Source organism: Nanorana parkeri, unplaced genomic scaffold, assembly GCF_000935625.1.
Source record: "Nanorana parkeri isolate BGI_ZX_2015 unplaced genomic scaffold, ASM93562v1 scaffold522, whole genome shotgun sequence".
Classification (NCBI taxonomy): Eukaryota; Metazoa; Chordata; class Amphibia; order Anura; family Dicroglossidae; genus Nanorana; species Nanorana parkeri.
In genome coordinates this window covers 505,447-522,423 of record NW_017306790.1, presented here as the reverse complement: position 1 = coordinate 522,423, position 16,977 = coordinate 505,447, and the positions used below count along the sequence as shown (strand labels likewise).

Here is a 16,977-nt window from a genome sequence, read left to right as displayed (position 1 = left end):
CAATATGAATTCTACTATCAGAGTCTATGGGCTGCGTAGGCTGCCCACCTCACTGCTAGAGGCATGCCGTGTGTAGAGTGCAAGCAATGGACAGAGTGCAGTCAATGCACTGAGTGCACACACTTCTCTATCAGGAATCCCTACAGCTGATGCAGCATCTTCCCCCAGGAGGCATGGGCAGAGAATAGAGGCTTTCTTTCCGGCACACAAAGACTGGGAATCATGGAAACAGTGTATGATCTGCGTGTGGACAATGACACAAGTTACAATGGGATTCTCTGTGAGATCACAGACAGTGGAGCTATCATCAGCTGCCTAGGGGACTACTCACACAATGCAACTCTACCTGCCAAAGGTATGTACTGACTGCTCTCAGCAACTGCAGGGAAAACTGGATTGGGGGGAGCATCAGCAGTCAGTGGCTGGGACTTGTACTACTACAGCTTAAAGTCATAGCCTGGCTTCTTAGTCCAGAATTAAGCCCCTTTGTACTTGTACATGTGTTATATTGTGCATTGAAGCATTGTCATTTGTTAAGGCAGCCTGTTCATGTGGAGTGGGGTGTTAGCAAACCTTTACAAAAAGAAACACACCTGCATTATCTTAGATGACGCACTGCCAGCTACTGTACACATGCATTGGGGTGCAATTCGCACCGCATTGTAGAAAACAGCCTGTGTGGCTGCACACAGCGCGCTTAACTGCTTGTTAACAAAGCACAGGTGTGAAGCTGGATTTCGGGTTTAAAGGGAAACTCGATAGTGAATAATACAACCTGTAAGAAAGTGAACTGGAGCTGCTACCTATAGCTTGTCCCATGTCCCCAGTATAGGTCCACAAGGAAAGCTGAGACCTGTTATGGGCTGCAGCCATCATTTTCCTTTCTCAGGTTAACTATCTATACTGATTTCTCTGTATGTTTTAGATTGATGTGTGAATGTGATCGGCTTAACGGAAACCTGTAGTGAATTAAATGCGCGGGCTGTCGTTGCTTGTGAAAATGCTAGGTGCTTAGCTGTCATCCTGATCCCATAGCTTTTAAACTCTTTGGGTCACTTGATCAGAACAAGCATGCAGATCCGGTGTTCTGGCTCCACTCAGATTGGCTACATATTTGCTTTTGGATCATTAACTCAAAATGTCTTGAAGCAAGAAACAGCCAGGCATGTAGGAGGGCTGGACAACTGTGGCCCCCCAGCTGTTGTGGTGCCATGAGGCACTGCAAGACTGACAGTTACAAGACTCCCAGAGGCAGAGGCATGTTGGGATTTGTAGTTAAAGCACAGCTGGAGGGTTGGAGCTGCACATTATTTGCCTATAGATTGCTCATAGTATAGGTTTCTTTTAAATGTTCATCATATATTTCCTCCATATCCTCTGTAACAAGGACTAGAGGCCACCACCTAAAATTGGTGGAGAAAAGATTTAACTACAAAGGGTAGGGGCTTCTTTTCAGTTAGAGCAGTTACATTCTGGAACTCTCTGCCACAAGCAGTGGTATCAGCAGAGAGTATTGAATCGTTGAAAAAGCATTTAGATACTTTCCTCAGAGACCACAACATACAGGGGTACAGGTACCTGTAAAACAAGATCACACAGTGATTCATATACACACACACGCACACACAATCACATACAGACACACAAAGGTTGAACTTGATGGACCAGTGTCTTTATTCAACCTCAAATACTAACTATGTAACTATATATGTACATAGGGGCAGTCATATTTATTCATTACCTATGCAGGCTCTGCTTCCTGTTCAACAGTAACTACTTTACCTCTTCTGTCTTAAACCAAGTCTGAAGCTGGACATACTCCTTAAGACGTTCTTCTTTGGCAGACTGAATGAGAGAAACATACATAAAACCCCCATCCATATGAGGGAGCGTGGATGGAACTATCTCTCTGGATAGCTATTGTGTTCTGACAGTTGGCTCCTGCAGCTGTCAGAATTCCCAAACAGTGACGGCGTCTGATTGGTTGCATTTGTTGTTTGGCTTACGATTTCCCTCCAGGCTCATTCAACAAAAATCTCCCTGAGGTCAAATTTTGGCATTCAGCGGGAAGCAGCCAGAATTCAATCTGTGTATGGCCAGCTTAAAGGTCAGGGTGTGACCTGACTGCAAGAATAGTCATTCTTATCTAAGCAGCCCTTAAAGCAAACCAGTGATTTGCCATAGAGATTTGCTTAAAGAAGAACTCCGGGATGTTTAAAAATGAACCCCATACAGTGAGGCTAGCCCCACACTGCAATGGCTAAGTGCTCCTTTTGGTCTAGGGGTGTAAATAAAGAAGAAATACTCACCCGATCTCATTACTGATGCAGTGACTGCTCACCTCCAATGTCCCTTTAAGAATGCACAACTTTAAACTGCAACCATTGTAAATTGCAGTAACATGATATTACATATGGGAAAAGGATGTAAGGGCATTTGCCTTCATCCATTTCAGCATGCCATCATATTCAGTATATTGATATAGGGATATAGACATGACTGTCAAAGTATATGACAGTATGTATCACACAAGCAGGCTAGGCAGAGACATTGCCCATCGACTAACGGAGGACATTACAATTCTTCATTATTTTTTGTCTGCAGCCCTTCAGTCCCCGTTTTCTAAGATCATATAAGAGATATCACTATCTGGCAGAAGATATTATACCTGTTTTAGACCCCCTAGGAAATGTATTCCGTATCCATTTATAATGAAGAGCTTAGCTACTCTTCTAACTTTTGATTAATTAACTCGCCACTGCTGGAAGTTGATCTCAATAGCTGGAAGTCATGAAAGCAAATTCAATACAGAACAGAGAAAATGTACAAGGGTAAAGCTGACCATCTATTGAATGAGGCTGGAAAACACTGCAGTTTAGTAATATAGTTCAGCTGGAAATGTTGTATATGTGTACAATTGGTAAAAAGAAAAATCTAATTTCATAGACAGGCTTGTTGCTTAATATAACACTGCACAATGATTACTTCAATGCATCTCTCTCAGTATAAGTCCATGGGTCATAGCAGACTAGATTGACCAGGCTCTCAAAATGAATTATCTCAGTACAAATGCTTGAAAATAAATTCATATAATAAAGGCAATAGAGACACATTGCTTCACGTCACATTCTGCTCCCCAAGTCAGTGTCTCATGGGCACAGGTCTATTGCCTATGTGTGCCCATTTAGATGGCCCATATAAAAAAGACTGGTTAAGAACTTCTCCCTGGACGAAAGACTGCTCCAGCTGGCACAATAATAGAGCTGGTACGACTGTGCAACCAATGCATCAAGAGCATTGGAATAGCGTGTTCCAACAGGGCATAGAGGTATCAGAGGTCAAGGTAAGAGACTAATGTTCTAAAACCTGCTACTTTGTATTTAATTAAAGCGTATCTATAGTCAAAACTTTTTCTTAGTTTAAAATAGAGTGGGAAAGGGTTTTATTGCTGTCTTTCAGATTCCCGCCTTTCTATTTGTCACTGTGTAGCTACGGCCAGATCCTTCGGCAGCTTCGTGAATAGACCCCTAAGTGATGGAAAATCCAAACTTTTACAGCTGTTGGAGAAATAGGATTTGAGAGTAAATCTTTCAATGAGGGTCATTATTCTGGTGACAGCTGGATTGCCCCCACTTTGGAGAGATTTCCCCTCACTTCCTGTTGCATCGCCAGGACGGAAAGTGAAGGGAAGTCTCCCTAATGAGGCAAAGATAGCAAAAAGAAGGATTGACCAGGCTTTCAAAACTTCCCTATTCTATACAAGAATAAAAAGAAAAGTTTTTATATTCATACACTTTAATAGTTCATTCAAAGAGGATTTTTAGTTTTAACTAGAATACCTTCATCTGAAAGTGACTTCTCCATACTCTACAGTGGAGTGTTCATACATTCTCCCAAGCTTTACCAGGGGCCGTATCTGCAATCATGGATTTCACCTGCAGCACTGTATGGGGTAGAGCTCTATAAATCTCAACAACTGGATAGGCAGAAATACAAATCATTTGGCAGGTGAAACATCTCCCATTTATGTATCTTGTCTGTGTGTTTACCTGTTTGCATGGAGTTAAAGGAGTTGTAAAGTCCCAGAATATACTATCCTATTATAACATAATTATTGTAATAGGAATACATACTACAGCTGTTTTTTAACATGCAATCAAAGCTTATTTGAAAAAAATCTGTTTTATGTAGTGAGTGCTGCCTTCTGTCTGCCAATCACTCATCAACTTCCTGGATTCCCAGTGTGATTTGCGTCTCTTTCCCTGCTGCTTGACATGATGCAATTTCAATTTCTCATGATTACATATCCCATCATGCATTGCTTCCATCAAGCAATAATAATATTACATTGTTCAGATGTTAGATTGTAGTTCAGAAGGCAGAAGTTGAGGGTAAAATTGTGTCAAGTTATTTGGGAAGTACATCCTATGGGCATCTTCAATAAGTAAGTTTACAGATGGATATGGCTATTAGTAGTGGGGTAGAACTGTTGGAAATCCAATACAAAAATACAGATTTATTTTTAGTTTTTGACCATAGATACCCTTTAATCTGTCTACTGGGGGGGATCAATACATTTCATTTCTTGTTTTTGTATTACAGATTTGCACACAGCTGTTCGGATTTTCCTCTATTCTCTGATCTTTATGCTGGGAGTCATGGGGAACAGTCTGGTTATCGTAGTACTCATAAGGAATAAGCGGATGAGGACAGTGACTAATATATTCTTACTCTCGCTGGCGGTCAGTGACCTCATGCTTTGTCTTTTTTGCATGCCTTTTACCCTAATTCCTAACCTGCTGGAGGACTTTATTTTTGGGAGCACTGTCTGCAGAGCTGCCTTCTATTTCATGGGTAAGTCACCAGCCCTCTGTGTTGTAAACACATATAAACATACAAAGAGCAAACCGTGAAGACCTTGACTTGTAAAAAGGCGTTCATTAATTAAACAAGCTGTCCATCAACTCGGCCAACCAAGAGCTTAGTCCTGTCCTGTGCTGTGTTTGTAACTAGAGAAAGATAGTGTAGCTGTGTATTTCCTGGTATTGCTGCACTGAGTGTTACAAATTAAACACAATGGGGGGAATTTATCAAGGCAATTGCGACAGTTTTAGCCTCTTTGATCATTTTTTTAATGTGCAAATCTGTCTTTTAACATGTGCCCCTGTTTTGACCAGAGCTTGCACTACTTTTCCAACTGCATGTTTTTTTTGCATGTGTTTTGCACATGTTTACATCTGCACCTGTTCTGCAGCTGTCTGAAGCTGGAGCATCACCTAAGAAAACAATCGCTACTTAAGAAGTCCTCATGACCACTTCTTCAAGAAGAGACAGTTAAGCTTTTTGCCTGGAGTTATCAGTCTTCTTTCCTGGAGTCTATTAAACCTAATTTATGAACAACATTACACTAGCAACATAAATCTGGTGCAAAGTGTATCAAATATATTCCGTGCAAGTTGAAACACTCGCAATTGCTATGATAAATTCCCCCCAATATGTGCATTGGATGGCAAATTTGAGGAGGAACAGACAGTATTTACAGCTCATAGGAAGGGGGAACTTGAGGATCCACAAATACTTTGTTTGAGTACTCGGAGCACTGTGTACTCCTTCAGTAAATACTGGTTCTCAGAAAAGTAGTATTGTTATTATTATTATATGCACTTACATTCTATTAGTTAAGTATTGTGGTTTTATGTATTTTGTTTATTATGGTCAGCAAAATAAATTCTTTATAATCATATTTACCACTTGCAGCCTTCTGCGGGTGAGCTGCAAGCAAGATTATTAGCGTGTTTTATAGATCTGCAATGAAAGAGCAGGATAGATCAGATTGCAAGCAGAATGCCTCACATAAGGGAAACACCTAGCATAGATGGGACCATCTGGCTTTGTCAGTTATACACAGGTTACCAACAAGCATGTGGGCATCAGTAGGCTTTTTATTAGAAAGACCATCATGCTTTGCAAAGTGAATGTCATAAATGTATACTGCATTTTTGTAAAATAAAGACTGCATGCAAATGTTTTTAACAAAAAATTATATTTATTCACTTTAAACCTAAAAAATCAATCTAACAAAATCTTTCTGTCTTCCCATAAAGCATATCTATTTTTTAGTAGAAACTGCAGCACAATACAAATTTTTTATTTTTTTTTCACCTCTTCATCCATATAAATGTGAACATTTAGGTTTTTTTTCCTTCCGTTTTCTTTTCTGTAACAGCATGGTGCAGTTTTCATCGTGCTGGTTTCCATCTATTTGTATTGTAGTCAGCTGGAAGCAAATGAAAAAGCAGGGTCCATTTTCTCTCACTTTTTAATCTCTGTTCCATCTGCCTTTTCTGGTATTGTGTAATGACCAGTGAAAAGCAACTAGAAAAAGAAGAATTGAAAATGAAATGAAATGAAAGGATAAATGAAACTGTGGGAACGGTTTAAAAGAGGGATTCAAGCTGAAGAAGGACTAACCAAAGAAGTATTAAATGTGCTCTCAGATTGTATGCAAACTACTGTCCTGATTTTGCAATTTATGAGTAGTGAAAACGTCTATGTGCAGATTTCCAAAGGGAGGAAATGCATGTTTTACAATAATCAGGTAGATAACAGCATGTGCTATTGTTGGACATGCTAATTTTTTCCCTTGCAGAGATTTTATAACCTCTGCACTTATGAGCAATCATTCCCTTTTCTTAAAAGAACGGCTCACTGTGCAGTAATAATGCATTCAAGTAACTTAACTATTAACAAAAATGTATCCTATTTGTGTATCACTCGGCTGTAGATCCTCAAATCATCTCTGAATTGGTGCTGACACTGTCCTTCCTTCTGGAGGGAGGCTATCCACTCCAAACTCACGCCTGTGATGAAATACAATCTCAATACAAATTAGTAAACTAAACATGAGATAGTCCATCACAGGAGTGAGCTTGGAGTGGTGGCTACTTTACAAAAACACACAGGGACCATGGGGGAACAAAAGTAGCCACCCTCCAGAAGGAAGGACAGTGTCAGCACCAATACAGAGATGATTTGAGGATCTACAGCTGAGTGAGCTACAAATAAGATACATTTTTGTCCCCCTGCCCATCCGTTCCTCCAGTCTGTGCTGGAAGATCGGAGAGGGGAGGGGGGAATCCCTGCGGGGAGCGGTGACTGGCAGTCACCGCTCTCTGCAGGGAGATGATCGGAAAATGAGCGAGCGACATTATGTGTTCGCTCACTTCCCGATCAATAGAGCCGACCTGTGACAGCTTCTTTGTCACAGGTCGGCTGTAACTATGAGGATGAGTGGAAATCACTCACCTCATAGTTCTCCTTTAAATTGCCAATGATCGCAGCTCAGTTACCTGCTGGAGCACCCTTTTTTGAGAGTTATAACTTACAAAGGGCTGAGCAGGTCCAACTGCCACAGAGCTCAGGTCTGGCATTTGGCCATTTAGACATGAAGCTCTAAATTATGGGAGGCACTGTGACTGTTTTTTTTTAATTGCAGCTTTAATGGTGTATCAGGGGGTGGCAAGGGAGGGGGAAAACATGGTGAGCTCCACAGCCTGACAGGTAGTTAAAATAAATACGGTCACTTTATCTTTCAATAAATCTTTATTGGATTTTAACAGTAAGTAAACTACAGTACAAGTTCAAATAAAAAAAAGGTACAAGACACCAACATCGATAAGTAGTATGCCAGTGCAGTACAGAAACAGAAATGAACGTAAGTGATGATGGATGGGGTGGGAAGCAAACAGGGCACACAAAAACCAAACAATTAGTCACAGGGTGCAATAAGGCTTCTGAAGCCATTGAAACCATTGTTTATAGAAGACCTCATATGTGTGATTTTAATAAGAGAATATACTGTACGTTCATAAGATCATTATAGGTTCGTCAGTTGGATAACTTCAGAGAGTTTGGGAGGAGATGGTGAGAGCCATTTTGAGGAAGATTTGGGTAGTTGGATGCCCAAATATCCATTAGAATGGGAATAGGGTTCTTAGATGAGATTTATTAGATAGCGGAAGAAAAAGGTCTAGAATTTGAGATTTGTAGGTGTTAACTTTATAATAAGAGACCTTGCTATATCTAGATAGCAAGGCATATGTCGCAAGGAGGGATTTGATGGGGTTTGTTAAAATAGAAATCACGTCATCCACGAATAGACTATATATAAAAGAATATATTTTGTTTGGAGTGGCCAATGTTAATTCCGGAAATGTTATGATTAGTACGTATTAGATGAGCTAGTGGTTCCATCAATAATACAAAGATGAGTGGGGACAAAAGGCAATCTTGACGGATACAATTGGTGAGTGGAAAGGAGTCCGATACAATACCTGATAAGAGAACTCTAGTACATAGAGAGAAATATAAGGATAGTATAGCTGTGAGAATGGGGCCTCTAGATCCAAACTTTTGTAGTGAAGGGAGCAGAAAGAGATGATAAGTGAGTTTCAGATAGTTGGGGAAGGTAAGGTTACCTAAGAAGGATTGTATCTCCTTAGAGGAGGGTTGGGGGGTATTAGGGTCTTCACTTAAATTATAGAGATAATAATAATAGAATTGAAAGATGTTTGCCATTTTCGTGGGAGTAAATACTTTCTTTCACCTTGTTGGGTCCGTGATAAAAGGTAGTTTGGCAAGGGGAGTACGTTTCTTAAGCTTATTTCGGTTTGTGGAGTCCTTTACCCCTTTTTGGCATCTCGGCAGGCACCGCTGGTTCGATGGGAGATAGCAGGGAGACACCTGGGTGATAGGAGGTGTCAGGGAGACACCTGGGTGAGTATCATCGCTGTCAGGGCTGAGAAGAGGAGAGCGGAGTTACATTGCGACCATTACGATCGGTGGCCTGACACGCCTCCAAATACGGTCACTTTAAACACTGTCAATTAGATCACCATACACAGCTATATAACAGCTACATGGTAGCAATCAAAATGTGTGCTATTGGATGTTACAGATACTTCAACGCTCTTTAAAAAAAAAAAAATCAGTTACTTTTCAAAGTCTATTACATCACTGTAGTGCTTTAGAACATCATATAGAGAGGGGTTAGGCTTTACATTTATTATCCAGCACACTTCCTTCCCGTCTATCATCATTACATCTCATGTCAGCATAGTTATGAAATAATAGAGATGAGTGATCACAATAATAATAATAATAGCAAAGTAAATAAGAAAAATGTAATTACACGCTCCAACTGCTATTAAATTCATCTGACATTCAGTGAAGGGTATGTGAATATTGGATTAAGCCACTAAGCATATGTTGCATTATCTAGATGGTGCTTGGTTACATCCATATAGCAATTCATGTACATTTATGCCAGAGAACGAATAACACTCTTGGTCTGGCCAGTTAGAATAATTTTCTGTTTTATTTCTGAAGCCACAAATCTAACATTTAAGTTAATCCATACTACATATAACAATATTAAATATAAATGTTTGCTTGATAGAGAGAACAAATGTATTTTAGCATACTTATAGGAGAAGTTTAAAGGTTTCATGTGTTGGGGATATATTATGTTATACTATAACAGGCCTCAAAATTTCAAGTCCTGAGCTACTAGCCAGGACTTAAAAGTTACTAGCCACCAGTTGCCTCACCTAACCTTTACCCTGCCCCGGCCTTAACTCCGCCCCTAAACACACCCTCTTAAATAATCATATGATAATTATTATCTTATGATAGTTGCCGCTTGTAAACGGCAGATTAGGGATTCCTGCTGCAGGAAAACGCAAGTTCCTGACACAGGAATCTCTAATCAGACCTGAAATATACTGTAGGTGTGAATGGGGCCTAATATACACATACACTAAAAGTGTCCATACAACTGCCGATTATCGTACGATAATCGTGGGTGGTCCCACGATCGTATGATAATCGCCAGGTGTTTGGGCAGCGTGCGACCCCTTCTACTGTAAGGTCATACGACTGTCGTCTTCCAAGCAAGCTAGAAAACCTGCTGAAAATCATACGATTTTTGGCGGGTTGGTGGCGTCGTCGGAAGACAAATGCCGCACGGCAATCATCAGATGGGGAGGGCTAGCGATGATCGCAAGTACGATTTTGATAAGCCAACACACAAAATAATATACCCCCTTATTAACCTCCCCACACGCATAAAAAAATAATATGCTCCCCCTTATTAACCCCCCACACAAAATAATAATTCCCCCAGCCCCCTCACCTGTTCTTTGCAGGGAGGAGGCTGTAAGCAGGATCGATCCCTGGTTATCTGGGCATGATTAGTGAGGTCTGCAGCAGACTTCACTAATCACCCCCAGATAACCAGGGATCGATCCATCCTTTCTTTCGGCCGGAGCTCAGAACTGTCAGAGCTCCGGCCGAAGGAAGGAAGGAAGGAAGGAAGCCAGAGCTGACAGGAACTGCTCTGCGGTCTGCATCCGACACAGATGCAGACCGTGGAGCTGCTCCCGCAAGTCAGGTACGCGGTCTGCGGTCATGTGCCTGACATGTCAGCTGGCTGCGGGCAACATAGTACCGGCTCGTGGGCCGGAATTGGCCCGCGGACCGGTACTTGGAGACCTAAATTTCCACTCGCCCTCACTTTATTTTGACTCGCCAAATGCAAGCAGGCGAGTGGAAATTTTGGGCCCTGTACTATAACATAGCTTAGATAAGAGATTCAGTAGAACAACAGGTGTTGGCGCAATGATGGCCCCATCCCAGTGTTGTCAACTATTTGGCCTTGCACTTACCAGTCAAGTTTTGGCCTGTCTCTGAGGTCTGCAGGTTTGTACAGGTTCCTTTTTCCAACAGAACAGGGACTGAGACCTGGCAGGTGCAACCCATGTCTTCACTGAAGATCCCCAAGTATGTTGAAGAAAAATAGCTACAGCCTGTTTTTTTGGGTAGCTAAACATTCTGCCGCATAGTGGCATAACAAAGATGTTAATTATAGGGAGGCGCATATATTCTTTGATAAAGCTTGTGACTGGCTATTATTGGCTGATAATCAGAAGCCAGAATTTTTCAGGTTCTTGCTGTTGGTTATGTATTTCGATGAAACACTGAGATCTTGAGGAATGCTGAATTAAGCTTTACTTGCTCATGAGGACAATACATCAAAATACAGCATTATATTGCATACAGCAAGAACTTTCTGTATATAACATAGCTAAACATGAACACAAAGACCAGCATAGAGTAGCATTGCACTACAGCGCCATTGACAGCTCAAAAGACATAATACAATCATATATATACTGTTGCATTTCCAACACCCCTTATTAACAGCATATGCGTTGCTATAGGACATTTAGCTTCTCTCGAAGGAAACCGCGATGATTGCTTGGCAATGGCTTTGGCGAATGCATCCGCAGTCATTTCTTCTTCTGACGCCTTTCTCCATTGATTGGCTTTGCGTTTTGGTAATTTTCCTATGTCTTCCCACGATGTTGGTTTGAGTATGCTATGTATCTTAGCAGTATGTGACAGCTTGCAGGGTGGTATTCCCTTTGTTGCCCGAGTGTATCTTTTCTAATTTCAGGTTGTTCAACAGAATTTAACATGGAACTTTTGTGAGTTCCACTTCTTGTTCTGACTCCTGTGCGGCTTCACTTTGCTTAGCTTCCTTTACTGGTTCTCTGGGCAAATTCACAAATTCCCGGGTTCATTGTTTCTGGTAATGGAGTCTCACAGAAATAAATGCTGCTACTTATTGTCACTTTGTCAGTCTTTGGGTGGAGGATTTTATATTCCTTACTTTGTTCACTATAGCCCATCAGAATACCTTCTTTAGCTGTGTTCTCATTTCTCATTTCAAATACCACCTCTCTCCAGAAGCGCAGATTTACCTGTTTACTCTTTATTGACCCCGTCACCTCCAACACAAGAGTTCTAGCACAGCACTGTGCTAGAACTCCTGTGACAGGAACGAGCAGCGGTCGCCAGGGACAGAGGCTGAGGGAGGTGACAGAGCCTGTCACAGCTCCACCGTCCGGCTTTGTCACTGCTCCGTCACGGCTCCCTGCCCCCTGCTCCGTCCCCACTCTCAGCGATCCACGCTCTGTCCACGCCCCCCCTCTCAGCGCTCTGTCCTGCCCCCTGCTTTTAGCGATCCATGCTCTGTCCACGCCCCCCGCTCGCAGCGCCGCTCTCGGCGCTCATTTAACGAAAGAAAATCAGCCCTGCTACTTGTCCGTAGCAGGGCTAAAACAGTGAAAAAACCACTTGCCCGGCGCCCGAAACTACATGTCCTGGGGGCGGGCGATACGAATTCCACACCCCTGGTGTTACACCATTTTGTTGAGGAGTGTATGGTGTGGTGGTCTGGTGTACCATACCTTGTTTCTTCAGATTTGAACCCATTTCCTTATTGATGTATTCCCCTCCATTGTCGTGTGTATAATTCCTGATTTCCATTGGATTTTTTGCTGGACATGGCTTCAAACTCTTGAAGTTTTTCTGAGGTTTCATTCTTGTGCTTCATCAGATAAGCTGTTGTGTACCTGGAATAATCATCAATGAAAGTCATGAGATATATGTTCACGCCTGATGTGGGAGTTTTCATTGGTCCGCACACGTCACTGTGTATGAGCTCCAAGGGGTGGGTGGTCTGTGGAAGTGAGGTACATGTGGCCTTTGCTTCCAGAAAACATTTGCATGTCATGAGCATTTGGCAGGGCAGTACGGTTATATCTTCTGATAAGCCTCTCTTTATAATGTCTTTTATGGCTTTTGGTTTTCAGTGCCCTAGTCGTCTGTGCCAGAGATGGATACATTTGTTGTGTGGATTATGAGTGGTTGTCTTAACTTTGTATCATCTGCAGTGATGAGTCTATACAGGTGTTCATCTAATTATCCTTTTTGAAGATTTGCTTATTGTTTCGAATTGTACATTCATCACCTCGGAATTGAACTGTGAGACCATTATTAGAAAGGATTTTCACTGATAGAAGGCTTCCTTCTAGGTCTGCGACTTACAGTACATTTTTCACATGGATACTTTTCTTGTCCCCTGACGGTGTGATACAGTTCAAGAATCCTTGACTGTTACCTTCCGGAGTAACACTTTTTGCATTTGCTAGGAAAACTTTGTCCTTTGCATCAATTTCTGTGAAGAATGTCTCATCATTAGTCATGTGTGCCTGAGTCAATACACCATCCGCGTCACTTTAAAGGTAGCACTCCATGATGTGCCTGCAGTTTCCCTTAGGGCTGCCTTAGATCTTTTTTGTGTAGGTGCCTCTCGCTTTCTCTGTTTGGCTTTCCAGATTCAACTGTCCTTTTTTAGGTGACCAGTCTTATTACATTGAAAACACGCTCCGCTTTCTTTGTTTTGCTTTGCGCTCCTATGCACTTTAAGGGCTTTCTCGTTTTCTTCATTATGCATATTTTCTTTCCTTCTGTCGTAGTCATCGATTTTCCATATCTTCAGAAAAAAAATCACTTCTACTGTCGTGGTAAACAACCTGCTTCCCTATATATAATGGTCTGGCCCTCTAGCAACTTCAGCGCGAAATTATAGCTAATTAGCTTACAAACGTCAGGTGGTCATAATAACTGGCCACTCAGTGTATAGTTTATTCAACACACTGAAAACAAGTAACCACAAGCAACTAATAATAGCCAACTAAAATACAAAACAACATAATAACACACAAAAGATAACAGGGCAAGTGAACCTGGGGAGCAAGGCAACACGAGGGGAACCACAGACCAATGGTCAGGGTACATGGAGGCACCAGGATGCAGGAAGCAGGTCACAGGAAACAGGATGCAGGTAATGGCGACAATAGTGTGGCACCAGGCTCACTGCAGGGAGGGATTAAATACCCTCCCATATCAGCATCAGGTGGTGCCTTATTGCTGACACCTGCAGGTGAGCCCTGGAAGTGCAGGACCTGGTTCCGGAGTCACAGTGCCACCTAGAGGCGCTCAGGTCCCTGACAGCCACTGGCTGCCTGGAGACAGCTGCAGGGGAGCACTGGAACTGCCGGATCTGCTCCAGCGCCACCTGGAGGTGTTCAGATCTCTGACAGTAATAAGAGTGCCAGTTGGTTGGGGTTTACGATTTGCACCCAGACATTGCCTAAACACAAAAGGACACACCTCCAAGTAAACACCTCTGGTTGTCAGAAACCTGGCTCTCAAAGTAGTGGAGCACAGCATGTGAATTCCCAGAAGGGGGATAATAACACTGCATGTCAAATCTCTCTGGAGATGGTATGCAGTATGCATAAAAAGACTAGCAAGCAGCAGATGCTTAGATTAAACTAATTTATGACTGTACTTGAGTGAACTCTCTGAATTTAGTACATCTGTAATGTTTTCTGGATTTCATTATCTGTTTAGTGAATTAATGTAATTAATACTTGGAGTTGCTCTTTAGTTTATGAGTATTTTGGTAACTTCCACCACTATAATGGTACATACACAAAACAAATAATAAATGCTTCTGCCTATGGTGCTGTGCCCCTAAACCCACAAGCTGCCTGGGGTGCTGTGCCCCTAAACCCACAAGCTGTCTGGGGTGCTGTGCCCCTAACCTCAAAAGCCGCCTGGGATGCTGTGTACCTATCCCCACCAGCTTCCTTGGGTGCTGTGCCCCTAACCCTACAAGTTGCCTTGGGTGCTGTGCCCCTAACCCCACAAGTTGCCTTGGGTGATGTGCCCCTAACCCTACAAGCTGCCTTGGGTGCTGTGCCCCTAACCCCACAAGCTGCCTTGGGTGCTGTGCCCCTAACCCCACAAGTTGACTGGGGTGCTGTGCCCCTAACCCCACAAACTTCCTTGTGTCCTGTGCCCCTAACCCCACAAGCTGCATGGGGTGCTGTGCCCCTAACCCCACAAGCTGACTGGGGTGCTGTGCCCCTAACCCCACAAACTTCCTTGTGTCCTGTGCCCCTAACCCCACAAGCTGCCTTGTGCCCCGTGTCCCTAACCCCACTAGCTGCATGGGGTGCTGTGGATGTGCCATGCAGGATATAGTGAAAACCTCCCAAAACCGAAATGGTTACAAATGACTGAGGACTGCTGCTTGAAAAAAAAAGAAAGTGTTTAATAGCATTCCATAATCAATGACTTGAATGAGAATTAAATATTAAACAAATGTGTTTTTTCTCTTTAATACTCTAATCATAAAATTAGGAATCTTGTCATATTCTTTACACTTCTTCAAACCCTATTATATAGAACAACTTGGTATTATTAGATAAAATGTATTATTATTCTTGTGAACTGGTGGGTAGCATTATAGCAGTGAACCAGTATAGAAAATTTTGTTCTTCAGTGCAGCAACAGATGGAAAGCACAATATTGCTTTTCTCGGCTGCATTCATTACTTCTTCTATTCTATATATACTGTGTATACATACATGTTCTGGCTAGGAAACTAGGAAATCATGACATCATAACCTGTTGTAGTGCACATGAGCCACTGAAGACTTTATATAAAACAGTAAATATGAACATTTCTGTATCTAAAAAAGGATTTATGTGAATAATTATATATATATATATATATATATATATATATATATATATATATATATATATACACACACACATACTGTATATATGAGACTTATTTCAAGTGAATCTGTCACAATGGAATTTCAACACCTGCCATTGCTGATATGGTCTGTCATGCCGATCTTGGCTTCACCACTGGCCTGTTCACATGATTTTCAGGTCCTGATCAGATCCGGATCAGGTGCGGATCTGCAGACGTGATGCTACTCATGCAGTGCGTTTTTGATGCGTTTTCGGTCTGGATGCTGACAGTTCTACCTGCAGCATATTAACCCCCACATATGACAAACTTTATTTGGATTACATGACCATCATACAGTGGATAACATGACCAGCATACAGTTAGTCAACATACAAGATATGTGTAATCACTCACCACATTCTTTCTTCTGGGCACTACTGTACACTGAGTATTCATCATACAGCTCTGATGCTATACCTATCCACTTTGTATTTTTTTGATGCACATTTAAACTGTGTTTGGCGGGGGTCCTAGAGCTTTGGCGCATGCTCCATCAATCCGACGAATCGCTCAATGTCCAGGACCATGTTAGTCATGACTGCTGGTTTTCCCTCTGATGCTCCACCACAACCAGGAAGTCCAACGATGATGACATCATAAAAAGTGCCGGCGTCAGATGCCGTCAACGGGACGGCATGGGGGTTGCATAGTGGGAGCATGGAGGGGGGACAGTTGGAGGTTCTGAGAGAAGGAATCGCACCTGACAGTCCTAGGAGTTTCACCAGTACAAGGTACGATTGGGACGGATGCTTGGCTTCCTTGCTTTCGGAATGCCTCCCCCCGGCGCTCCTGTCTCCTGGTTGGGTGGGGAGACTCCCTGCAGATGGATATTCAATTACCGGAAAAAGAATCATTAAGTTAACCTCTCCAAATCTTCCTGACGAAGCCTCGGCGAAACACGTTGAAGAATGGAGCAAGCACAGAATCATGGCTGAACTAGTGATAAATAGAACAATTATGTACAATCAATCATGCAAATAAGATATGAATACAATGAGGGCAATGACCAATATATGAATTTATAATCATGGTTTCTGTGTGGGCTCCAGGGAGGTTATTTATGTTGTATACATCTATTTATGGTTTTTTATATGGATGAATTTTAGTATATTTATATGTATTGACATTATGAATTGAGTATATTAAAAATGGAATTTTTATTATATATATGAATCAATTGACTTTATTGTTGGATCAATTCCCTGCTATTCTCCAGTGGTCACCACAAAGCCCCTTTCTTTCTCTTTCCCCCTTTTTTTGATATATATTGCATATATAGGGATGGTGTCCCAGTTTGTGTGATGGTTCCTAATTTCTGTATTACAATCATAAAAAGTGGAGCAAGAATAAAAAAAATTATTTTGCTTAGCTGCATTGCGTTCCATTTGCGTTGCGTTTTTGACGCGTTCGTGCGTTTCCTGACCGGACAAAATGTGACATGTAGTATTTTTTTA

At 41.9% G+C, this 16,977-nt stretch overlaps 1 protein-coding gene across 1 annotated transcript in view; it reads left to right on the top strand.

The window, feature by feature from the left end:
• The first annotated feature begins 222 nt into the window (after positions 1-222).
• Positions 223-16,977, top strand: part of CCKAR (cholecystokinin A receptor) — a 40,280-nt gene continuing 23,525 nt past the window's right edge. Inside the window, exons 1-2 of the mRNA XM_018561409.1 lie at positions 223-355; positions 4,603-4,854. Of these exons, the coding sequence (XP_018416911.1) occupies positions 223-355; positions 4,603-4,854 (385 nt within the window). The remainder of the gene's footprint in view (positions 356-4,602; positions 4,855-16,977) is intronic.